Genomic DNA, 25819 nt, shown 5'->3' on the forward strand with positions numbered 1-25819 from the left:
GTCTCTCAGAAAGATTCTCACAAAATTTAAGTTGGGCTTATGTTGGCATTTGAAGGACAATTGTTATATAATAAAAGAAAGAATGTGCGGCTTTTATCTCTTGGTCTTATCAGTTTTCCACCAAATAGTTAATAGTTAATCCACCACAGACCACTGCAGACATGAGATATGTACTGTATACCAAAGCTCACAGACACAACAGGGGGTCACCAAACTTTCTGCATTTTTCTCCACAAAAGACTGAAACAACACCTGAAAACCTCTTGACAGCAAATACTGGAGCTTTATATTACAGTGAATTCTAGTTTATAGGAGCAGGTATGTGCATAAGACACTGAAGCGTAGGACAGCGTATTATAGCAGACCTCTGTCTGAACTTAGTTGTCTCTGCAGGCATGTTCACCAACAGCAGAGACTGGCAGGGGTTCTGCCCTGCTAGCCCAGGCATTAGCTCCTCCACAGCATGCTCCCAAAGCTGTTCTGCTAATGGACGCCAAATAACCCCGCCAATCCCTCCAACGCACACATAAGGAACTCATATTCATACCACAATTGATGCATTTCTGCCATTCCAACACCTTGCATCCTCATCTGTCCAAACAACTTACGTTCATCAACATTGATTCCCCCATTTTATTACAAACAAATATTCCATTTCCAACAGTGACAACACAGTAGAAAACACAACTTTTTAAACAATAATGTTCGAGTGCTTGAGTAGAGGTGATGAAAAGTTGTCATAATGATTATGATATACACAATTCATGTTAGGTGAGGGAAAGGAGGTGGGGAGAAAAGTGTGTGCTGAACGGTGTGAGTCATTTTAATGCTGTGTTGTCAACAGTCTGGGTGAGATTAAGAGCTACACAGTAGTGCCCTTAACTACTGCGTTATTGCTCCTGTAACACTTTGCATCGCATTGAATCTAAGTGTGACATGACTGGCACAACCACACACTTCATTGTCATACACACAGGTAGTCGTACTGCATTCAGTTAGTATAAATAGGATAATCTGTTAAGACTTCTGTTATGTACAACATAATTACAACTAGAAATATCCAAATATCCCTACAAGTGACAGTTAACATGGAATATCACAGTAAATACGGTTCTATTTAAACCTCCACAAAAATCCACAGAACACCAGCATTTTCAAGGTATAAAAATAAGTTACAAATCTGCATAAATATTTTACACAAAACAGTTATAAAATATGCTGCATTTTCTGACAAGGTTACATAAAACAGTTTTTTACACCATTGGGTATTGAGAATATTTTCAGCTTGATGCTAGTTAAAAAAAACATTCATTGAAGTTTTTGATGAACACAAACTGTTTAAAAATTGTTAGTCCCATTTTACACCACACTTGGCTACAACAGTCATTTCAGATATACAAATACATTGAAGAGGGGAAAAGGGAGCGCTGCAGCATAGCCAAGTCTCACTTCCTTTTATCGCCACTTTACTTCCCCCCGTTCTGTAGAGACAGATGAAGAGCGTCCCATCCCATACAGATAAACCTCCTATGAACAGGGATTTCCCCTTAAGTATCAAGTCCACAGATGACTCCTTACAGGCTGAGCACAAAGACAGGAGAGAAAGACAGAGAGAGGGAGAGAATGAGTTGTTCCCAGTGTGTCATAAGAGAGATTACAGTATGAGAAATGGGCTTTATCCTGGATGTTCAGACATTGAGCTGACTTCCTTTGCAGACACATTACACAGTGTATTTTAGAGCTTTTGCTGCGCTGAGCTACTGAGTTGAATTAATGGAATAATGAACAATGGCCAAATATGACCTCACGTTTGAGTGAGACCAGAGAGTGCCAAGGGTCGTGGCTTGAAAATGGCGTGTTCACTATACAGAAACAGTGAAACTGAGGTGTGATAAGCAATCCTCTATGAGGAGGTTTCACCACAGGAGAGTCACAGCAACAGATAATACTACAGATGCAAAACCATTTCCACATGATGAAGACATCAGCATTGTTTGATCTTGTCTATAACAAAAGAACAATGAAATGTTGCGTGTATATTACTACAGGAGAGACATGCAGTTTTAACACGCAGCTGTGTGTTGGACACAGTAGATCAACTGATATTCAAAAGTTGTGCATAAATGCACAAATGTTTTGACAAGGATGTTGTCAAATACTTCAATACTTCTGTCTTCATGCACCAGTCTTGCCTTTCTGTATTTTTTTGAATTGCATTAATGTTAATTAATGTGTCTCTAGTTAAAAAAAACATTTGTAAAATAAGAAAATTATTGATTTAATTTTAACAAGATGTTTTCAATTCAGTTATTTATGTGTTAATAAAATGTGAACTTATATAGTTGAAATACTAAATTTCATATACACTGCTCACAGCATGTTTATGTGGATGTCATGCAGTGCTGTGTGACTTTTCTCACAGTGTGTGAGGTCCTGTTGGTCAAGCATCTGCTTATTGTGCTTTTTTTTTTGTGCAGTTTGATGTGTTTATATCAATACACCATATTCACACGATGGCCATTTTCCTCTTGTAACCCGTACAAAAGTAAAAGATCTGACATATCGGTGTCATTTTACCGCTTCTCAATCAATCAACAACTAAAAAAAACAATGGAGAAGCTTTTGGAAAACAGTGTTTCCAGTGTGGCTGTACTTACCTTCAACTTTGTGGATGTAAGATGATTCAGTCCAGTTTCTGTATCTTAAAAAAAAACTCTTTTGGGGGATCCTTGCAAATTCATCTACACATTCATCAACCATTTCACCATTCCCCAAGTAGAAGTGTTTTAAACAGGCTTCCCAGCCTCAGTGTGACATCAGAGGAAAAAGGCCACCTTGTGAATATGATCTATAACCAAAACCCTTGTGCACTTATTGTAACTGATCAACACACAATTGTAAATGTCACTAGAAGCTATCAAGTGGAGGTGTTTCAGCCAAACAATCACCATGGTGCTGTATGTATATGATCTATCTCTAGTAATATAAGTGTATTTATTTTAAACTTATATCTTACATGTACACATGCTGAACTGGCTCAGCTTACCTGCGTTTCAGTCGCTTCTGAGGAAGTGCTCTGAAAAAGAAAAAGAAAATGTTTGTGAGGCCACAATGTATGAGCATCTCTGTAATATTTTATGATATTGAGCTGATTTCAGGACAGAATGATTCATGACTAAAAACGCAACGGTCTCAACATGGAAACACTGTTGAAATATAATAATCCTTAACTGCCACTATGTCAGTCTCTTTCTGTCCATCCCATCAGCATGAACAGGGGTTCGCCCCACAATATTTACTACCACAGGCACCAATCACCTCATTTGTTTAGGGATTTCATGCAGTAGGACAACCTTGACATAAATTGGCTGAGTGCTGATGGTTATATCCAACTATGAAACCAGAGTCCAGCAGCAGGCCCTGCAGTTACTGAGCCTTCAGGTCCAATTAAAATCAGTCAGCCTGTGTGCTGATCAGCACACTTGTGTGCCATATATCTCCGGTAAGATGACCACTCTGTTATTTTAGGCACATTGTTCCTCTTTCAGGATTCATTTTCAGCCTTTTATGGTGTACCATAAAGCTAACCCTGTTTCTCATGTCAGTGACGAGTGTGCTAAGCTGCAGAGCTGCACAAATCAAATATCTTAGCTAATTTTTCATGGAATTTGGTGAACATGAAAACAGAGAAAACATAGACTATGATCAAATCGTGACTGCAGTTCTTCTGTTCTCAGTATTCATCAGCTCAGCTGAATAAGTTTATAAAAAAGGTATATGCATGAAATGCAAGCTGAATATATCTCAAGTAAAAGATTGTTTCAAAGATATTTAAACAGGCCCCTTTGTCATCGTTTGTGATTTCTGACAAGTAAAAAAATAACCATCATATGTGGCTACTGTCAAAGAGCCTTTATCAGGTTGTTCAGTAGACAATGTTTTTGCCTCTTTACACTGACAAACCAAACAAAGTGTTTTCCCTGCACTTGTTTTTTAACCTGATTATTGAAATCAATGGTTGGTGCCACCTGGTGGTAGAAAGTGAGAACGTGTCAGTGCAACACACACACACGCATACACACACAGAGGGCAAAGACAATGGCTTACAAACACTTTCTTGTGGCACTGTAATGTGCTTCACAAACTGAATCCTCCTGAGGTCGAGTAACATTCACACATGAACAACTTGTGTTTGTTCTTTGGACCTATAGCAATGTGTGCTTGCTTGTCCATGTGTCCGTATGCCCCAAGAGGCCACTGGCATCATCACACACACACTCACCTATAGATGTTTGGGTCTAGCAGTACGCCTGTTTCCTGCGGTAACTGGGATAAGTGCACCACTTTAGTCTTCAGCTGACATCGCTCTGTTTCATTTACCCACACGTCAGGTAGTCTGCAAGACAAGACAACAAACACACATCATGCATACAGTGAGGACATGTGGTCAGGCTTTAAGCTGAGAGAAAGAGAGAGAAAAGGGGGGATGGAGTCGGTGTTAGGTTGAATGGAGTGGGTGGGAGAGATGGACAAAGAGTCTCATTGAGTCCAGGGCACATGTTGACACCTTCCGCTGAACACGGAGTACATTTCCATAAGTAACACGGCCTTGACCAAAGCACCAGGACTGATATGCACATAGGTGTGCAGAGACACACACACACACACACACAGAGGACAAAGCATACTGTCCTCCCATGTTGCCAGTCATTTAGTAACTACACAATACCGTCATTATTACTTTTTGTTCACTAGTGCGCACTTAGTTTCTCCCTGGTCCCACACTTAATAACTGTGTTTTCATGCCTCTGTCTTTCCCCCGTTCTCATTTTGTATGATGTCATTTTTATTTTTACATTGAAGTTTACACTCAGGTTTAGCATAAGTCATTGATGGCTTTCCTGCCTCACTGCAACAAAACAAAAAACTACACTATACAATGGATTAATAATGTTTTATGAATGCAAAATAAAATCAAATTAATATTGTGCATACATGACATGTGATATTGTTTTTCCATCATGCAAGTAGCTTGACAAACTACCTGGCACCTAATAATCAGAAACTGGAGGTGACGGCTTCAAAGGGAGACACACACACACACACACACACACACATCTACACCGTGTGCACATGATGTACTGTACTGCAGAGCTGTACTTTACTGTACCCACAGCAGTGTGTGATCCCCGTGAAAGAAGGGAGTGTGTCAGCACTGGCGCGGCGAGTCAAGGTGCAGGAGAAAGAAACAAAGAGCTTAGCGAGTTGACTGCACCTCGCCTCCCTCCTTCAGCCTCCCCTGTCTCCACCCCCAGCATTCCCCCCGTCACTATGTGCGTCATCAAAGGAGCCCCCAGAGATGCAGACATACACGCACACACATACACGCACACACACACTCACTCACTCATTCACACACACACACACACACACACACACACAGCAGGCAGCAGTTAGGCAAGCAGGCAGCTACCCAGCCAAATCACTCATTCACATGCCTAGTCAGCCCATTCAGTGGATGCGTGCAGGTAGTTCTTCTCTTCACATGCAGCTTATTCAACACACACACAGGCATCGGTACACATGGAGGACAAAATGCGGAAAAAAGTGATGGAAAACTGACAAATGAAGGACAATGTAAGAGAGAGGTGGAGGAAAAGGGAAAGTGGGGAGGGAGGGGAGACAACTCACTTCCATAGTGGTTGCAAATCCTTTTATGGCATGTTAAAGTGCCTTGGGGGCGGGGCCAGCCACATGGGACAACTTAGTCAATACTGTAAATTTGCAGAAAACCATGGATTCTGATTTTGAAGTGCTACCAAAATCTGTTAAACATTAGCGTAAATGTTACCGTAGTTACACTCGACTCGGGCTTGACTAGATGTTCAATGGGGATTTCTGTCTGTTCCTTTGTGTTTGTGTTTGTACACACATTACAAGCATTGAACTGAAGGCAAATACCTGGTGTAAGGTTGACAACTGATAACGACTGACAACAGAAAAATTAAGATGACATGTCAAGTTCATACCAATTAAACAAAAACTAAAATCGAGAAATCTGCCCATATGAAATATTTAAGCACAGTATGAGGCATGTGATGCTGGCAGTTTCTACCCATGAGCACAGCTTTTTTAAAGCTGATATATAGTTGAGCACTAACAGGATTAGGGATAACCCTCTTCATTTTGTCTAAGCTTAAAAAAGGTATGTAAATTGTTACTTCTAAAATGTAAAGTTGATACCAATTTGTTAATGAATTTTCTCTGTCCTCTGTAGTGCATGGCAAAAGTGTTTGTATCCCCTTTAATGGTGGCGAGAGCAGAAAAGAGGAAGTTGAAAAGAAGGAGGGACAAAGACAAGAAACAGCTCCCTTCAAAGCCGCTTTAAAGTTTGGGTTAGTCTTGAGTTACTGTCCTTGTGAAAAGCAAACCTCAAATGACAGAGGAGGACCTGCAGAGTGTTAAATATGTGGTAAACACTCATGTGTGTTTGTGTACGTGCACAGTTACAAGCACGTTCCCCTCCAGAGTCACCATAAACATGTCAGAGCGAGTGTGTTGTGGTACTGATGAGTTATTATATTCTGATCGATGGGAAGCACACAGCACGGCTGCACTGGTGGCGGATTCAGTGTGTCACACATGTATTACTAACACACGCACACACAGGCTTTCAAAGAGCTAGAAAGCATCTCCACCCTAAGACTCCATTCAGTCACACCAAGCCAAATAAAGACAAATGGATTTATTTTATTTTCCAGAGGAGACTGTTTGCCTCGCTTCTTTATGAGCCAGAAATGTATATTGTGAATGAGGCCTCTGTGGGGAGAGCTACTGGGGGTGCCTGCCAGAGTGAAGCCCAGTCTTCCACCCTGAATTGATGGCCAGCTTTAGGCCTTGACGCTCCCCATGGTGATAGGAGCAATACGTTCATCACAAAGCAGCATAAGTGTATATTAAATCACTAACATATTAAATGTCTTTATACTGGACTCAGCCAGAGCGACTGCAGGAGTTCAATGTCCTTATACATTGCCTCATTCTGCAAAACAGAAGACAGCAGGCCCAGAGAGCCGGGTAGGGGAGTGAAAGGTCACTGCAGCCTCAAGGAAAACCCTGTCTGGCAAAAACAAGAGGACCGCAGAACTTAAGTACAATTACAGTCCAGAGAGTTGCTCACTTTTGCAACTGAACTCCGAAATGCATGTGAAGTACGTTTGATCCATCAATGGATTTGTACTCAAAGGATTTAGATTCATCGACAAAACTACTCTGGTATTAACAAGTTTCAGAGGTTGCTGCTGCTGAATGCTGGACCTGGCTGGAATCTGAAAAAATCTGAAAAAAAGTAGAGGTACTACACTGATCATACTGGATTCCACAGCTTTAGCATTAGGAACTTGATTCATGATCAAAATCTCTTCAGGGAGGTTTACACAAGGCTGTACAACAAATCTGATTTCTTAAACATTATGCCTGTTTCATGAGCTGCACTATGTGTTTTAAATACATAATGCGTAAGTTGCATTTGTTTGCCCCGTTATGTCTCTTTCTGAAATATTGCAGATGTCCATGTCGTGTCCATTCTTTTTTGTTAAAACTGTCTCTGTATTTGTTTTTAAAGATTAGACTTTTATACTCTATATTACTTTGGTATCATTAGCTTAATGCAATGTAATATGAACAATACCATTTATTCAGTTTACAATTGGGGTTAGGGTTATTCAAAAGGCCCCCTGCCTCAGTACCTGGCAAGAGTATGACCAATGAGCACTTTTTTAACTGCTTTTACTATCCATCTAAAAAAAAATAAAAAATAAAACAATAACCATGTAGTTTGCCCAAATAATGTGTCAGGAATCATGATGCAAAGGGGTAAAACAGCTTGCAGTCAATGGCTATGTAGTCTACTGTTTATTATTCAAAACCATTCAGCAACAAACAGGGGAATCCATTCACTCATCCATCAAAGATTAGACAGCAATTATGGTTCTGTCTTTCTCTCTCAGCCCACCCAGCCCCCTCTTCCTCCTCAGTGAGCTGCTGGTAGTTCATGTTCAGAATGGTTCATGTTAATCAGTTACTCATTAATCCAAATGGAGTTAATGAGTGTCAGTCAGAAAGTGAATGGTTCGCTCCAACATTAATAAACATGACTTCCCACATTCACATGACTAATCATTTACTCAGTGACTGAGAAAACACGCACGTGTACACGGACACGTACACACACACACACTCACGTACACATACACTACTATAGTACTTGATGTTACTATTATCCCACTCAATACTTGATGGCTTACTAAATGACCCCCAGTAGGGCATTACATTGAGTAAAAAGACTAAATACTAACTTGGCCAACAGATTGTGAAGAACGACTAAGAACTTGGCCAAATTAAGATTCACCACTGACCCCTGAACAGCAATTGTCCAGCCATTACTTTGTTATTGTAACTTAGCATAAAAGGATCATCAAGGTTTTTATTTCTCCACATGATAAAGTGCTGTGTACTCCCGTAATAGAGTTTCTTGACATTTAAAGAGCATGCACTGAGGGTCTTTTTTTTTTAGCCTTTCCAAAAACAGAAACAAAGGAGAAGAAGACATACAAGTAAGTTTAAGTAATGGTTTATAGAATGTGTTTATCAGCCTTCATACTGTATACGATGTAATTCTTAGCATTTGCAGGTAAATAGTTTACCAAACTAGGGAATATCACATTTCAGGCTAACTTTAGCAGTTCTCCCAGGCTCTTCAGTGGAACTGGGTAAGACCCCAAGAAAGTTACCCAAAATAGCATAACATTCCCCTACAGTAACATCTATTAGTCCTCATCCTTTTCTGCTGTGGTGACAAGTGTGAGAGCTCAGCAACAACTAAACAGGGTTATGTTGGAACAAAAGTATGTGCATCTCCTTAAATATATTTTCTTATCATACATATTTGACTGGCTAAATTAAGTTTAATATTAGAGCTAAATTAAGCTTAATTAGCTTTCAGAAATGACCAAGTTTTGGGTGGTCAACCTGTCCATGTTATCATTTAAACTACATACCATAAAGGGGACCGGCCCATATGGTCATAGTTACAGTAACTAAGGGGACCTGTAGACCTTTATCTGTTGGGAGATAATACAGCTACCCTCGGCTCGTGGTTAAAGATTTCACTGTGTATTTCCCTCACCACTCCTCTCTGGTTGTGCGTATTAATGACCGAGGCATCTGCTCACTGCAGAGCAAATGTATGACTCAGTGGCATCACTGATTTCTCCTGCTTGGACCAAGCCAAAAAGCATCACCCTCTTGTTTTCTGTCTCTGTTTAATTCTTTCCCCATCATTCATTTTCTCTGGTTTCATTCTGCTTCTTCGCATTTTTCTCTCCCACAACCATTTTGTTTCCACTCCCATTTCTCACTTTCCTCCGTTCTCTGTCTCCCCCATTCCTTCCCTCATCCATTCTGCCTTTGAGTCTCAGTATCAATCTCCATCTATGTCTCTCTGTTTGGAATTAATCTGACGAGTCTTTCCTGATCACCAAACTTCATCTCTTTCTTCTGCTCCCTTTCCCTCATTATATCTCTATGCGCAAGATTAAACTCCCACATGTGGGGTGAGGAGGAGATTGCAGAGGTGGATAAGAGAGGGGGGGAAAGGAAAGAAGAAGAAACACAAGGGTTTAGCTACAGTATGTTCATTGGAGGTTGTCAGCTGCAATTTACTTCACGATGCATCATCCATGTTTCTTTGTCCAGTACCATCTTTGCTCTTTTTGTTAAACCTATTTTTCTCTTTGATTCAAACCTCTTTTTGTCTCTTTTGACCTTGCCCCTCCCTCCGCATCCTTCCTCTCATCTCCCACCTCTCCTTTGCCCCCAGTCTTCCTCCCTTTTATTCTTTCTCTCTCCTCTCTCTCTAATCATCTTCAGAGGCCATGCAGTCAAACCCTTTAATGGGAGTGTGGGAGTGTTGCAAGCGTGGTGGGAGCTTCCCTGGAGCAAGAGCTCTGCTGCGAATCACACTGCTCTATGAAGCTCTTATTCTCTGTGAGACAGACCCATTTCATTTCCAGCACAGTGCCGAACCTGCCTGTCCTTCTGCCCAGTTTTCTTAAATGAGCTAGAGGCTAAACGGTGCCAAGATTCACCACCGGTTGGCTGAGCCCGCTGACGGTGACCTGGGCATATGTACAGTTTTTAGCTCGTGAGGATTGGACAGAGCAGCTCCTGCCCCAGTGGGCTGAGCATGCTTTTTTTTTTTTTTTTGATGGAAGTTCATCCAGAGGTTAAACCAAAATGTTGTGATGGACATTTATTATCACAACTCGAGATTGTTGAAACCTTTACTGGAGAGATACAAGTAAATTCGGAGCCACTGTTTAAAACACACTTCAGTGGACCAACTCAAGGTTTATCCGAGTAAGACCAAACCAAGCAGATGGTATAGAAGTGGAGCCAGACCCAGAGAAGGACAGACTGATTTTTTAATGCTCATTCCAGTCTTCTCTCCATCAGCGCTCAAAGCAAGAATGTGCATTTGTAACACTGAACGAGGATACTAGCCGGTGTTACGTGCTTACAAAGGAAATGTTTGTGTGTCAAGCAAAGGCTTTGCATGGTAAGCATTGCATATGTAGGATATTAACACATGTAGTCTAGACTTGCCTACAGAACAGTGACATGTTAAGGGTCATCTACAAAGCCTAGTTAATTGGTTATCATTAGGTTATCTGGCAAGTCGACAGTGACATTATCAGCTTGTGAAACCGTACATCACAACAGCGACAAGATTTTTTAGAGATTTCTAATTTTATGACACTCAGACCCATAATGAGGGACCAATCAAAAATTGATCATGATTGCATATGATATGAAAACTTCACTTAATCTCTCTGTCTGGTATAAACCCTAGAACTACACTTTCTCTGTAACACTGCGTTACTGTGACAGAATGTCATTTGTGCCTTCTGATTAGTTGTCAAGCTTCGAGAAGGTATGTAGTCTCTAGAATGAGTGAGTCAGAGGGGAGGTGCTCAGGAAGAGAGCAGTGAGACTGATGAATGAGAACAGCATGCTGCTGTTAGGATCAATGTCTCACTGAGTGTAATAGACGATGAGTGATAACCTTCCTCTGTGAAGTATTTTGGTTTAGTGTCTGTCTGCATCTATTTGTTAAACCAAATGAACTGAAACCAAGACAGGCTCTAAGCAACAGATTCAACAATGATGCAACTTTCTGTTAAGTTAACTTATTATTCATGACTTACATGGCCGTCACTGCTACCCTGCACCTTCCATCATGCATTGAATCATCTGTAATTCTACAGACCTAATTCTACTAGTCTATAGTGTAGGAGAGGTTTTACTCACATGTCCTCAGGTGTCCAGTGTAGGAGAACCTTGACCTTGCCAGACCCCTCTTTCCTTCTGGCAAGCACCTGCACAGAGACAATCAGGCAAAACCAAACTGTTACAAAAAGACACAAAAAAGTACTGAGAGAGCAAGAAAATAATATTTGTGTCATCTTGTCGTCATTTCACTCAGTCAATTTGTCTGCTGCGCTGCCGTCATTTGGTGTATGCAAAACCAAGTAACTGTAACTGGCTTCACCAATCAAAAGTAATCACCAGATATTTACAGAAGACATATGCCTTTATCAACGCATCAGGGTTTATCTCAAATGTCAGGATAGTTTGCAATTTCAAGCATCACATTGCATAAATGTGTCTCGCTCGCTCATACTGCAGCAGTCTCGTTGTCTGTGGAGAACAAGCTTCAAAGACAAGCCCCCATCCTGCTCCATCTCTAACAAATAATGAGGCTACATGCTTCAAACATCTCACACAGTGATACAGTGGCTGATCATTACACTAATAAGCAATGTGAGCAATCTTAATAATGCATGCAAGAGCTCAGAGAGATTTCCATTTTCAACGGGATCTATTCCACATCCACCTACAACATACCATGGAGTCCAAATTCAGACAAAAGTTTAATATAATCTGAGTGTTTGGACTTAACTGAGGACTGTTTATCACAGCTGGCATTGTCAAGAGCCAAGAAGATAGAAATGAGCCACAGACGGAGCAGTTATCACCATAAACAAGTCACTGCTCTTGTTTTGAATTATGTCAGCACACTTCAACACTTTACACCAGAGTGTGTCTGACTGAAACTAGCACCCACTTTCTAATGTTTGCCTCATAACATGACATGATGTGTTCATTTTATCTGTGTTTGTTACCTGGTTTAATTACTCAAGAATTAATCTGTCAACACAGCCACAAGCTTCAAGGCAGTCCTTCTTGTGAAAATACACTCGAGTCAATACAAGATTTCCTGAATAGTTGGCCCTCTTCATGTATAACATTTCATCTATCACGCTGTGTTGGTTTATAGTAAAACTGGTCTGGAATCCACACAAATATTGTCAGTAGGGAGAAGAAAAGCTAGAAAAATAACCAGGAGTGTCAAAAATAGCCCCAGATATAACCTCTTGCGTCAATTGGCTCTTTTTTGTGAGGAATGTCTATTTTTAGGGCCGTGAATGAGTTCACATGTGAAGAACTTCTCTTACGCACATGAATTTCTCAAATTATTTTTATGACTCTGGGGATTGGCTGCGGCATTGATGGAAACTGGTTTGAGGACAGGAGGGAGGAGGTTCCACTGAGACAAGAGACACAGACACAGACAGAGACCTAGAATCACTCTTCTCCACTACTACTTCTCCTTTTTCCACCCACCAACATTAAAGCCAAAACATGCATGAATCTCTTTGTTATACGGAACCTCAGTCAGTTTAATAATTTAAGTCACCATTATGACAATAGTCCATATTTCTAATCATTGACCCGCGTTGTTGTCTGTCCAGCACAAAGCAAATATCTGCATGTCATTTTTCTCTTTTCATACTTTCTCTTAGCTAATGCGTTAAGAAATAGCTCACTCCCCCCTGTATGCAGGAGAGGCTTTAGAAGAGACATGTGCAAATCCATATTTATATTTCGATAAGCTTCCAGGTATACGGGATGTTGGAAGACGTCTGTAGGAAAAGAAATGGGAGACAAACATATTTAGTTACTGACTGATTAACTTTTTTGGAAGTAATATTTATAGTAGGTTAGCAGATATAAAATGTTGTTTTTGGTGGCTTGGTGCCATCACATTTGTCTAAGAGAAGCTATGTAAACAGCATCCAAGTTGGCAAATCAACCAAGTTGTTGCCTCTTGTCTGTAATAAAGTGCTCCAACATAAAACTCCTTAGAGTGGACAAGAGGACAAGTAGGGAGTGCAAAGCAGCAGTAACAGCATGAGTGATGAACCTGAGAAAAATGACTCATGCTTGAACACAAACAGTTTTGATATGAAATCTAAACCTTTTTCTATGACATATTATAACAAATATGAGTGCTACAATCTGACTTCTGCAGAGAGTTCTGCATCCTTTTCCCTGTCAGTGACTTAAAGGGATAGTTCACCCAAAATTCAAATTTCACTCATTATCTACTCACCCTCATGTCGACTAAGGGCTGGGAGAAGTTTCAGAGTCCTCCGTGCCTTCTCTGAGTTACGGGGGGGGTCCGCGCACCAGTATTTGTCCATATAATGGTTGTGAATGGTGCTCACTTTTCTTCGTCCAAAAAGACACACCAAAAAACATCCAAATACCTCGTCTGTAATGTCCCTCTTGTATTGAAGCCCCGACATGAGAAATTGTTCCGCCGGTCAGTGCAAATCACGCGAGATTTGCACTGACACAGGAAGAGCAGTGAACTGAGACATTGCGAGCTTCCGCTACAAACAAGCTTAAAATATAGACTTATTTAATTTTTTCCGGAACAATTTCTCATGTCGGGGCTTCAATACAAGAGGGACATTACAGACGAGCAGTATGGAGGAATTTGGATGTTATTTGGTGTCTTTTTGGACGAAGAATAGTGAGCACCAATTCTCCCAGCCCTTAGTCAACATGAGGGTGAGTAGATAATGAGTGAAATTTGAATTTTGGGTGAACTATCCCTTTAACAAAAGGATGAGATAGAGCGATTCAGTCGGTGGTGTGAGGGTGTCCTGCTGTGCACCTGTGTTCTCTGAAATACATATGTGAACATGTAGGGAACAAGGGAAGACGTCATTATTTAGACTGCGTGACCTGTCTTACTCCATGTGCCCTATGATTCAACTACTGTGAGAGAAAATGTGAGCGTAAGGTGGAGGTTTACAGTATTTGCAGATTTGTGAACATAAAATCTGTAAAACATTGATGTCCAAAGAGCTGCACTATGGCTTCAGGGCAGACGGGACACTACAGTGACTCACGATCAAACAATACATTACCACCGCAGCTTTTCAAGCCTTTACGGCACCTGTCACATGATGCTACTCAGCCAATCACTGCGACTCTAGTCAATGAGTGCGATATACACAGAGGGGAGAGATGAAACAAGAGACAGTTGGAGAAATAAATGGAAAAAGTGTGGGAGTAAAGTGAAAGTAGAAAAAAGGAACAGAAGAAAAGAAGTATTCAAGCTATACTTCAAATCATTTCTGTAAAATTAAGGACCTCATTTTAAATTGCACATTATTCAAAGCTCTCTTATGAACATAATACTTATTACAGCCTTGGAATGAGAAGAGAACATTTAATTATTATTAGAGACAATATTATTTATAATCCCCACAGTTCACTGACTCAGAGAATCAATTTCACTTCACACATTAATACTGTCTCTCAGTCTTATTCATCTGCTAGCTTTCCACCGGGGCTTGGCTAGCTACTGCTGCTGCTGCACTGCAAATCCACATGAGGCAGCCGACGAGACAACAACACAGCCTGGCTGCAGAATTATCCTCAGTCCAGTACTGACGCCACTGGGCCTTTAAGTGTCTGAAGCCCTGCAGCGGAGACTCTGTACATCAGCAGCTGCTTTACTGCCCTTTTAATTAAAAATACATAGCTGTTAACCTGTGCCCTCAGGCGCCTCACAGCACTAGGTTAATAATCGCAAACCCAGGCTACACTTGAAGTGACCATGGCCATGTCTGTAAACGCTGGAAATGAAAAAAGCGGGCTTGTGTTTAAGCAGCATGAAATGATTTGTGAGTTGAGTGGTTTGATGATAGCAGTTGATGTTTTAAAGGGACAGATCTTTATCCTCTATAGACCCAAGAGAGGCAGGGGAGGCGAGAGAGAGGGGTGAGAGCAGGAGGAAATAGGGAGTAAACAGTGGATATTAGTGCAGCTCCAAAACAAGGCAGTGAAAACGGCAGGACCAAAGCCGGGGGAGGGCAGGCCTGCTAAAACTGGGTGCCTGTCTGATGTCAAGGGGTCAAGCAGTGGATGACGCAGATTGGCGCAATAACAAAAATATCCCATCATAAACATGACTGAGTTGCTCTGGCGTGTCAGCAGGCCCACTGGCCAAACTCCACAGAACCCCCACAGCTCTGCTCCATCTCCCCGGGCCTGGGAGGGCCCGTTGGGGCCGAGGGTCTGACACAACGCAGCAGTCTTTCTCCACCACAATCCTCTAGGGGCTGGAGAGAAGGAGAATGTATGCCCAACTGGCCAGATCTCCTTCCGATTTCATGACCCTGACCTTTACTTAACCCCCTTTCCTTGTATTTTCTCTCGAATTCTCTGTTTCTCTCCATTTGTTACTCTCCTTCCCCTGGCTGGATCTTCCTCCTCCTCAGTCCATGTCCAAATATGCTGTTACCTCTCTTAACCTCTTCCCAAGCTTTATCTTCACTTTTTTTTTCCTGAGCTTTTCTTTTAAAATTCTTGGCTGCTGTAGAACAGTTGAGGATTGCAGGAGCAGAGCAGAAAACAATTGAAAGGAACTGAGAAAAAGTACTAGTTCAACACTGATCGTATTTAAACATGAACAGAAGCACGGGCTTGCCTAAAACTGCATTTAGCACTCACTCGCAAAAGAGCTCAAATTATTGCCATAGGAAAGAGAAAGATTCATAACACGCCTCGGTGGTGTGATTCTTCAGCAGCTGCCCGACAAGCTTCCCTGTCTGACAACAAACTTGAGGAGAAGAAGACGGCAAGCAGAAAAATTTAACAACACACATAATGGAAGCTGCAAGTGCAGGGATGTATTCCAGAAAAAAAGTTAAGTAAAAACAGGTCAGCCGAAATTTGTGGGGAAAACAAAAAAGACTGTTGTATGAGATATTTTGCATTTGATGCAGATCAGCAGGGACAAGTTATAAACAACCAAAAGTCCGTACACAAACAGTGTGTTTCAAATAAAAGGAGGAAATATCTCAAATTTATCCAAGAGGGTGAGTTTCAGTTGTTGTCCACATATCAACAATACTGTATGTTGTTAAATTATTAATGTCCTGAAATATAACTCTTATTGTTTGTAAATTGCAGCTGTGGGCATCTGCTGAAGCGACACTGTACGCACTCAAAATATGACGCTTTTAAATACATTTTCATACAACAGCTCTGTCTGTTTCACACTGGCTGTATAGAGGTGCGTGCTACATGTGAATGTGTGTGAGTGGGCTAAGATACAAATGAACATAATGTGTGCTGCAGCCACTACTGGTTTGGTTTCTTGCTGTAGTATCAAATCTAGCGTTGATAATCCTGGAATTTCATAGGTATTGGTTTCAACTACTACATTCCTTGAATTGTGTGATAACATTACAGTTTCCTGGCTTTAAAATTGTTGGGGTAAGTTAGCCATAAAGTCACATCCTAACTCTGTTACTGTATCCAAAACTACTTATCAATATCAATCATGATAGCTATCATTGATAATTTATACAAAACAACCAGCCTGTCTGTGATGTATTTGTCTTTAAATGTAGATTATCTCTCCATGTGGTTTTAGTTACACGTGAAGAACCCAAGGATATGTTTTTGCTTTTCTCTTAGAGGAGAAAATGTATATGAAATGTATACTCCTCCGCTAATGAGCACACTAATTATTTCTGCTGGGTTTGCCAGTGGTGGCAGCAGCACGCAAAACAGCACACTGAATGTAATATGTCGATATTAACTCAGTGGGGCAAATAAATAAAAAAAACACCAAAGTGCTGATTCGCCCTGTGCTACGAAAAGATACTATAGGCCAAATGCCCTAAGGTAACCACTGTAAACAAGATCACTGCTGCTGATTAAAGAAGGAGCCTCTCTGTGAATATAATGGGAGACTATGCTGGGAAACAAGTGGGATTCAATGGTTTTTCATGTAAGAGTGTGTGAAAGAAGGCGAAATGAGGCAGTCGATGACCCTTTCTTTTTCCAGCTTATAAGCAAAAATGACACCATCATGCAAATTCAGGGTTCTGAACAGGAGACAGGGTGCACCCTAGTGGAGATGAGTAAGAACAGCAATTACAACAAAAAAAAACCTAACTATGATTCACACCCTTCACTTTCAAAATGTCACTACATCTGAACTCTATATACAGTAGATCTCACTTAACCACTCTTTTTAAGTCATTGTCAGTGAGAGACAGAGAATCTTTCACTTGAAAAACAATGTTTCCCAAGTGCCCTCAATAGTAAGGTGCAAAGGCACTTAACAGCTCATTAATCATGTATCAGGCACTGGGCTCAGAATGGACTGAGCGCGATACATAAAAACAATCCAATTGTGTTTCCTGTGAAGCCTGATTCAGAGAAAAACAACGTCAAGTCTTGAGGCGATTCACAAGGTTCACTTCAAGTGCACAGAGAAAAAAAATCTCCAGTGATTCTTTCACACCCCCTGTTGTCTAAAAAGAAAATAACAAAAAAATAAAGCAATTTCAAAAATCAAGGGGGGGACAAATATGACAGCAATTATGTATATTAGACCAGGCAGACTGTCTATATTCATCACTCTACAGATTATGATTTAGCCTTGAAACAGAATTAACACTGAGTAAAACCTTAACATGACAATGTCTCAGTTGGCATATGTTGATGCTTTGATTTGTCTGTTGTGTAGGAAGAATACTGCTTCCACTGCTGGCTATGTTATGTCTTGACACTAATGAGGGATTATAAACTATTCACAGATTCTTATTAAGTCAGGATATTTTTAACCCATGTGATGTGGAGTGTTCACATGTAAAGTCATAGTGAAACACATGATTGACTGTTGACAAAGGTTGTGTAAATCTTAGACAGCTCCAAAGCCCACGAATAAAACCTTTTGTTTTCACAAAACCTTTTTTTTGTTTCTGATGGGACATGCTAAGTATGTTTTAGTAAATCTGAAACAAGCAACATTTTTGTCTACATTCACTGACACATGTAGCAATTACTCTTTATTATAACAAGTGAATGAAAAACAATCATTATCAAAATATAATTTGGCGTTGTAACTCACAGAGCAGAGGAAGTTTAAAACAAAGAACAGGTAGCAATGTACAGTAAATACTTCCTAGTAAAGTAGTGAAGCACTCACCGTGCTATTAAAGACCACACTGTGGCCGTTGCCCACACTCTCAATGTGGGTGGTGAGGTTGAGACAGATGGCCCTGTGGCGAATAGCGTCCATGGTTTGGGCATCGAAGAAGTCGTGGGGCCTCGCTGGATGGGAAGAAGGACACAATCAGATGAGACCAAACTCAAACAAACATAACACCAGGGTTCCCACTGTGGCTCCAACATATAAAAATTCCATGGCTTCTCCAAGTCTTTCTTTAACTAACCATAACTACGTCAGAATCATCTCATGACTGAAAAATGCTATTCCATTGTGGTTTTGAAATATTGCTTTGCAGCAACAAAAGTCCCAAGTCAGTAAAATAAGAGGTGAAACTCTCCACTGAAAGTTATAGTAATGAAATTCTTATGGTTTAGTTCCTCTGAATAAGTGCTTTACTGCACATATTCAGTGGTAAGGAAATTCAGACCTCTTGAAATTCGATGTTATTATAAAATACATTTAATCAGGAGCTGTAGTTCTGGTCTATGCAAGGAACTTTGTAGTCTATGAAAGAGAAGACACATTTGTTTTTGTTTTTTTAATTTACTGGTCCATTTGGGTTCACTATGTAACTGTATTAAATCTAAACTGGCACTCAAATACATCATGTGCACCTTTTAGTCAGGACTTGGGTCTTAATGCCGTGCATTAGTGAAGTCAGGTCAACGTTAATGCTATAACAAGTTAAAACACAGCTTGAGCTAAGCAATGTGGCAATCTAAAAAATAAAAGCAAGTAAAGCACTAAATAAGAGGCATATGATTATGCTAACGAAATATAACTAACAAAAACAAGAAAAAAAGGAAGAAGCAAATATTCAGTATGACCAATGTAGAAGGTTAGTGAGCTGAAGAAAAGCCAGTGAATGAAAATGTGTCTTTAGCTTAGTTATAAAAATGCGGATGGAGGGAGCACATCTGATACCAAATGTTAATAGTTTTGGAGCAGCACCTGCAACGGCTTCGTCACGTTTTAGTCTTAGACATGAATTTATGGGACATGTAGGAAGAATGAGCTTCACAATCTGAGATGGCTAGGATCTGAGTGCTAATGGATGAGATCTGTGATGTAAGATGGGTCCTGAGTTAGCAGAAGGATTGTGAATTTAACTCTGAAGTGAACAGGTGGTGACAACAGAGGTGGTGTGTTTGTCAAGGCAGAGCTGGAATCAAGGATCCTAGTCGTACGCACATTTTTCTTCATACTTGGAATGAGGTGGCAAGGAGAATTCTGGATTTAGAGGGGGCCAAATGTAAGTACTACGTTTTGTTGCTCTCGAACTGAAGGGAGAAAGTTTCTTGCCATTCAGCCCAGGACAGGTTGAGGGGAATTCATAGATTTTAGTGGGTGACTCAGTTGTGAATCATCAGCACAGAAATGCCTGGAGGCTGAATAGGACTGCCCCAAGGATGGAACCTTGGGAAATCAAGTGACGGGGCAGAGGAGGAGGAAGAAACCTGGGGCCGTATTTATCAAGCGTCTTAGAATTACTCCACAGAACACAGCTAAGAGTTGACTTGTAAAAAAAATTCTTCTGAGGTTATTGGTGAGGTGACATCCTTTTTAAATCTGTTACAAGGATGATACCCGCCCTGTCCACACGATATCATTTGATCAACTGCTCATCATCTCTTGCCTCAGTGCCATCCCCTACTGGGAACTCCTAACCACTTAGGACACCTCATGAGGTCTCTTAAATATCTGAGGAAGTAGGAGTGATTCTTAGACCTGAGACTGTGGATAAATAGCTTTTATTCTTAAGTTTGAGAGGAGGACTAAATTCCACAAATTCTTAGCACTTAAGACTAAAATGTCACTCTAAGACGCTTGACATACCGCCCCGGATCTATAGCAACTGAAACTGTCCTGTGTTCGTTATTGGATCTGTTAGCTTGTTGCTCCATTACAAAAGATGGTGATATGCCTTCAATTAAAAAAACTGTTAAGAGTGTTGTTTCTACTATTAAAAACAGTCCATCAATTATTAATATCAAAATGTATTTACTAATTGAGAAAAGACCATGCACATGAGTTCTACATTTTCTTGTAGTTTTATTTATTTATTTATTTGTTTGTTTTATTCTGTGGGTTTTGACTGAAAAGCTTTTTAGCAATCAGGAGAAACAGTTCAATGTCAAGAGTGCCCATGAATGCACCATTATTGGCTGAATTGCTGTGCATGAGTATAAGGCTAAAACTGTTAACTTTGATGGATCATAAATCATTACCTCAGGTAGTTCTTCTGTTTGCATCTTTTCTGTTTGCAACTGTATTTGGATTTTCTATTTAATTTCTATTGTGAAAACAGATGGAAATAATGCTAAGTACATTCAATTTTAGCTTATGTACTGAAATGCACAAAACTATTGATATGGTCTTTTAATGACCTCATAAAATCTTCAGTAATATGAGACATGTGTTTTACAGGTTCTGAATTGTCTACTCTGTAATGATAAAAACATTTGCTTTTGCAGGGAGCCAGAAGAGGTTGCAGGGAGAAAAAAAAGAGCTATGTTTGTACAATGCAGAGAGAGACACTGGCTATCTGAGGGAAAGCCACCAGGGGGCTAACTATCAGTATCTACCTGGCCACAGACATAAGCAGAGAGAATCAGAGGAAAAAAACACCAAAAGTCGTTCTCTGAAATGCAGAACATTGCCATGGGGAGAATCTGTCTGTCTACCTGGTGCAAGTTTACCTTTGTTTTTCTTTCTGTCTTCTCCTGTGTGTGTATGTGTGTGGTCTATCAGAGAGATGTGAGAGGTCAGGAGTCAAAAAACATCTGTTTCAGCTAAACATAAATAGCACTAAAACTACATTTACTACAAAAGTGTTAAGCTTGTAATCCTAACCATCAAAGAGAAGACTGAAAACAGGATGAAAAACATTTTGAGATGGGGTTAGTTTGTGTGCCTGTTAGGTACGTACGTAGGGAGCACCTGCGTTTGTTCTTGAGTTTCTTCCTCTTGTTGAGTCCGGCTTTGGAGGGGGACTCCTCTTTGAGTTTGGCCTGGCTGGACATTTTAGAGGAGCTCTGCTGGCTGAAGTGACTCGGTACATGTCGAGCCAGCCCTCCCTGGGAAGCAAAGCTGGCATTGCAGCCACCAACTACACACTGCAGCAAAGCAGAGAAACAAAATTTGACATGTAAAAGACAAGCTGTTAACTTTACAAATTGACTACTGTTAAATATTTATTTTGTTAATGGCATGGCTAAACAGATTCTGGTTAGATGCATTTACTGACATGTATGGCTCAACCTAGATGTTGACATATATTGTATATATATATAAACATTACCCATAAGTAGAATTTCACCAAAAACACAAGAATGTTAATAATGAAAATATGAAAAAAGCCACAAATACACAGCATGCCTAAATTATTGGTTTTACCTTGAAGGGCTTATCTCCGCTGTGAGTCAACATGTGTCTCTGGAGCCAACTCTGACTGGTGGATGGAGTGTTATACACCTTACAGCCTTTCCACAAACACACAAACACCTAAAGACAGACAGAGAAGAAGACAGGACAAGGAGTTCATATGGAAGTAGTCAGACAAAAATAGACATAGTACAATAAAACACTGTGAACCAAGAAACAGCTTGGTTAAGGATGGTGTGACAGCAAAACTCTCAGATTATATAGAATTTGCTTAGTCCTGAGGTCTCTGGATTTCTTTTCTCTGGAGTCTGAGGACTTTCTTGCATGTGGCCTACAAGTGGAAAAGGTCGGTGTGATTTCTCATGCAACTTTCTCAAGAAAGACAAACTCCCAGCATATAACTGTTACAGCTGAGACTAAATAAAACCTAAAAATGTAGGGCGCACAGCAAACATGGCGACACCACATGGCAGCCAGCACCGAGCTTACCCGCTCCATGTATATATGAATGATAGAGCTTACCGGAACACTTCAGTTTGTTGATGGGGGTGATTACTGATTAATGAAAAACATACTTTTGAACGAAATAATCGATTTCCGTGAATAGAATAACAGGAGAAGTTACACAATGTCCTTTTAAGAAATTGTGTTTGCCACGGTCGCAGCACTCATTGACAGGATTTGATAAAGGTTCAACAGCAACATCTCCACCAAGAAACAGTGTCCTCATTACTCAAGATAACTCACAGTACACTTGGTGTTTGGATTGGAAATGGATTGGGCATGTCACACGTAAAGAACGGGACAACATCACCCGAAATGCTCTTCAGTGGACACCAGATGGTAAACAAAAAAGAGGCGTAGGGCAGTGGAGGGAGAGCTAAAGGCCCTGCATCACACCTGAGGTTCCATAAAGACACTGGCCCAAAACAGATAGGAGTGGAAATCCTTCGTTGCTGCCCTACATGCCAGCCGGCATAAAGGGCAGTAAGTAAGTAACACTTATTCAGCATAAAGTCGCTGTAATTCTAACTTCTCACGCCAAGTTCAACCAGCCATTTAACACTACAGTACGTACAAATGTTGCATGGTAATGACAGTAACTTGTTCTACTGTGTCTTGGGTGTCTGCGCTGACGAGGTAAAGCTACGGCCTGCTAGGACATCAACGTTAACTCAGTTTTAAGGTCAACTAACCCCTCCTCTCTGTCCATCCACATGAATTCCCCTGATATGCTCTGCCAGGTCTGGGCTGGAGTTGAAGCACTGTGGACAGAGGTCCCAGCAGCAGGGATAAGCCACTGTCTTAGCCCCCGAGGAGCTGGCATTACTTTGTCCATTCATCATGGCTGGAGTGGAACGACCGCTGGACACCATGCTCTCCATCTCCATCAGGGTGCTACTGATACTGTGAGCGAGAGGGTGGAGAGGTCAGAGAGAGGGGAAAGAGAGAGAGCTCCATAGTTATTAAGCATGGACAGGAAGGCTATCAAGAATATCTTCATAGTTTAGAACAGGCTTTGCACAGCCATGACGAACAGGTGCAGATATCACTTGCCACATTACATAGTCCCTATGCGTGAAAGCCTACAGGCTGCAACTGATTTTTCATGCATGCCACTTTCATCACTCGTGGCAAATCAATTATATCCTTGTATTCAGTGCTCCCTGCACTATATCATTCATTTGCTGTGCTGTCAACTTCACCAAAGGGCTCACAGGGAATAGTTCACTCATTACTCATTCAACAAGTTAGGCTACAGTTTCTTAGCTAGTTTTTGGAATAAAATAGAGTATGATTAGCAATAGACTCCTTTCCAACCATGTTTAAACCCTCACTCCTTTTAAAAATGTGTTTTGCTTGTTGCTACTCGTGTTTGACCCTGGTGTACAGAATTATGTTGCATTGCATGCCAAGTTTTAAACTGCAGATTAATTGGTCAATTATGATGATTATAATTCATTAATTCAGATGAAGGTGGATAGTATCTTGAGTTTAAAGTTAGTGCAACATATCGTTTGTAAGCCATTATTGATTACAGATGGGTAAATGTGAAACCTTCAGCACTCTGGAAATGGAAAATATTTGCACATAGTAGACTAAATGGAGCATACCATTTTTTAAGGTGAAGCCAGAGTATTATTCTCAGGACATGTCTTACCTATATTTACAACAACTAGCCTACCACGTTAAAGTGGTTGTTTATCATTTGGATGGTGATATCAACAGTAACTTATAGCCAATGAACAACATGACTCAACTTCATTGTTATCCTCTGTCTATTTGTTCAGAGATGGGATGGAAGGAGTGATGCTGTCAGTGGCTACTATAACATGTTCACACCCACCCAGCGGCCAAGAGCTCCCTGTCAGTTTCCCACACCAACCTGTCCTCAGAGTCCATCCGGCTCAGCGGCTCTCCATCCGAGGACGATATCTCCACACTCGGCCGCCTCTTGTCGCCCAGCTCCGTACCTCCGCCGCTGGGCTTCTCGCTGTCTTCACAAACTGCTTTGCTCTTTTCGCAGTCTATCCCCGAGCTCCGCCGGTCTTCTCCCGGTTCCTCCTTCGCGTCTTTCAACACGTTACCGGCGGCGGGCTCGCTGTTGCCACCCCCGGAGCTTTGCTCTGGCTCCGGCTTTGGCTCTGCTTCTCCGGGGACGCCTGTCGGCTCCTGGGTGACCGTCACAACCCCGTCGTGTGTAACCGCCTCGCTAGCGGCCTTGTCTGCCGTTTCAGCGGGCTTGTCTCCGCCGGCCTCCGCGCCCTCCTCTTCCATTTTCGGTTCTACGCTGCCGTCTGGTTCGTCTGTTTCCGCTTCGGTGAGGCCCTTGTCTTTCTCCTCGCCGTTGCTGTCGTTCGTCTCCACGGCCGGTGCATCGCTCTCCGCACACGGCGCGGGGGTTTCTTCGGTAGCCGCAGAAGCCATTTCAGCGGCGCGTACCGTGGGATACTTTCGGTATTAAAATTTACCCGTGGCACCGACAAACGCCTCACTGCAGAGGGAGGGCTGGGTCAAATCACTGTCTGCTCTCTGATTGGTCAGATGCGGCACGAGGAGGGCAAACTCTGACGTTGGCATTTAAACATTCCATGTGTTTCAGTCTCTTCCGTTCTTTTAAATAGAGGAGTCAGTGTTTACTACAGGACAAGCCCCCAGCTGAGGCCAAAGGACCCACTCATAATAACTCTAGTTTGGCTTCAAAGTCAACATTTATCCGCTTAGCGTTTTTGACAATGTAATGACTTTGATCATTCTTAGCAACTCTCCTAATGTTCCCTGTTAACAATAATAATAAATTGTAAAGAAAAATGGTCACAAGAAAGGGCAAGTGAATCAAAACCATGATGTGTTATTAATATGTCTCTCTACAGCCCTTGATATCATCTTCAAGTCTAACTTTGATCATAGATGTCTGCTGGATTTTGCATGTGTACAGTAGCATGCATTACCTTCCCTTCTTTTTGTTCTCTGTTACTGGAAGTGGCTATCATATCATATCATATCATGTAATGTGTGATGTTTGTATGTTTAGTTGATTCAATAAAGTTGCCAGTTTGTGAAACCCATTTTAGCTGGTGTTTATCTACCTCTATTAGAGTAGGCTATATGATTTATCTTTTGTAAGCGTGTAGTTTATCAAATATGCACATAGATAATTTATATTCTGGAAAAGACCTGCAGCCTATCTGGGCCCTATTCTCAATCTTAATTTGTGCAACTCTAGACTTTTTCTAGATTCTTATTAGAAAAGGCATTTTCTAATGGCTCACATAAAGCATTAAGCATCATAAAGTGTCCATTTCATACAACTCATGAAACACAAACTTACACCTCATATTATAGATGCCTTACTAGAGAATCAAATCTCTTTTCTATTGTATTCTCATTATTTGTCTCATCATTATCTGTAAATTTTGATTTCACCATAAATCTTGTACTCAACGTTGCAGGACATGACAAATTGTTGACCACTAGAGGGAG

At 41.0% G+C, this 25819-nt stretch overlaps 1 protein-coding gene across 2 annotated transcripts; it reads right to left on the bottom strand.

The window, feature by feature from the left end:
* Nucleotides 1-717: 717 nt before the first annotated feature.
* Nucleotides 718-24778, bottom strand: LOC310986755 (zinc finger protein aebp2-like; the record flags this gene model as incomplete). 2 transcript variants are annotated; one of them, XM_083972816.1, is made up of 9 exons in its annotated part: nt 24222-24778; nt 23032-23242; nt 21848-21955; nt 21381-21567; nt 18428-18552; nt 11371-11438; nt 4283-4396; nt 3047-3076; nt 718-1581 (listed from the first exon to the last, which is right to left on the bottom strand). In XM_083972816.1, the coding sequence occupies exons 1-9, from the start codon at nt 24761-24763 to the stop codon at nt 1575-1577; spliced, it is 1392 nt and encodes a 463-aa protein (XP_083828942.1). In that variant the 5' UTR covers nt 24764-24778. The 2 variants fall into 2 exon arrangements, with proteins under 2 accessions (XP_083828942.1, XP_083828943.1); XM_083972817.1 differs by lacking the exons at nt 718-1581; nt 3047-3076 and having other exon boundaries at nt 4279-4396.
* Between the last annotated feature and the right edge of the window lie 1041 nt (nt 24779-25819).

This window comes from Trachurus trachurus, assembly GCF_905171665.1.
Source record: "Trachurus trachurus genome assembly, chromosome: 6".
Lineage (NCBI taxonomy): Eukaryota > Metazoa > Chordata > Actinopteri > Carangiformes > Carangidae > Trachurus > Trachurus trachurus.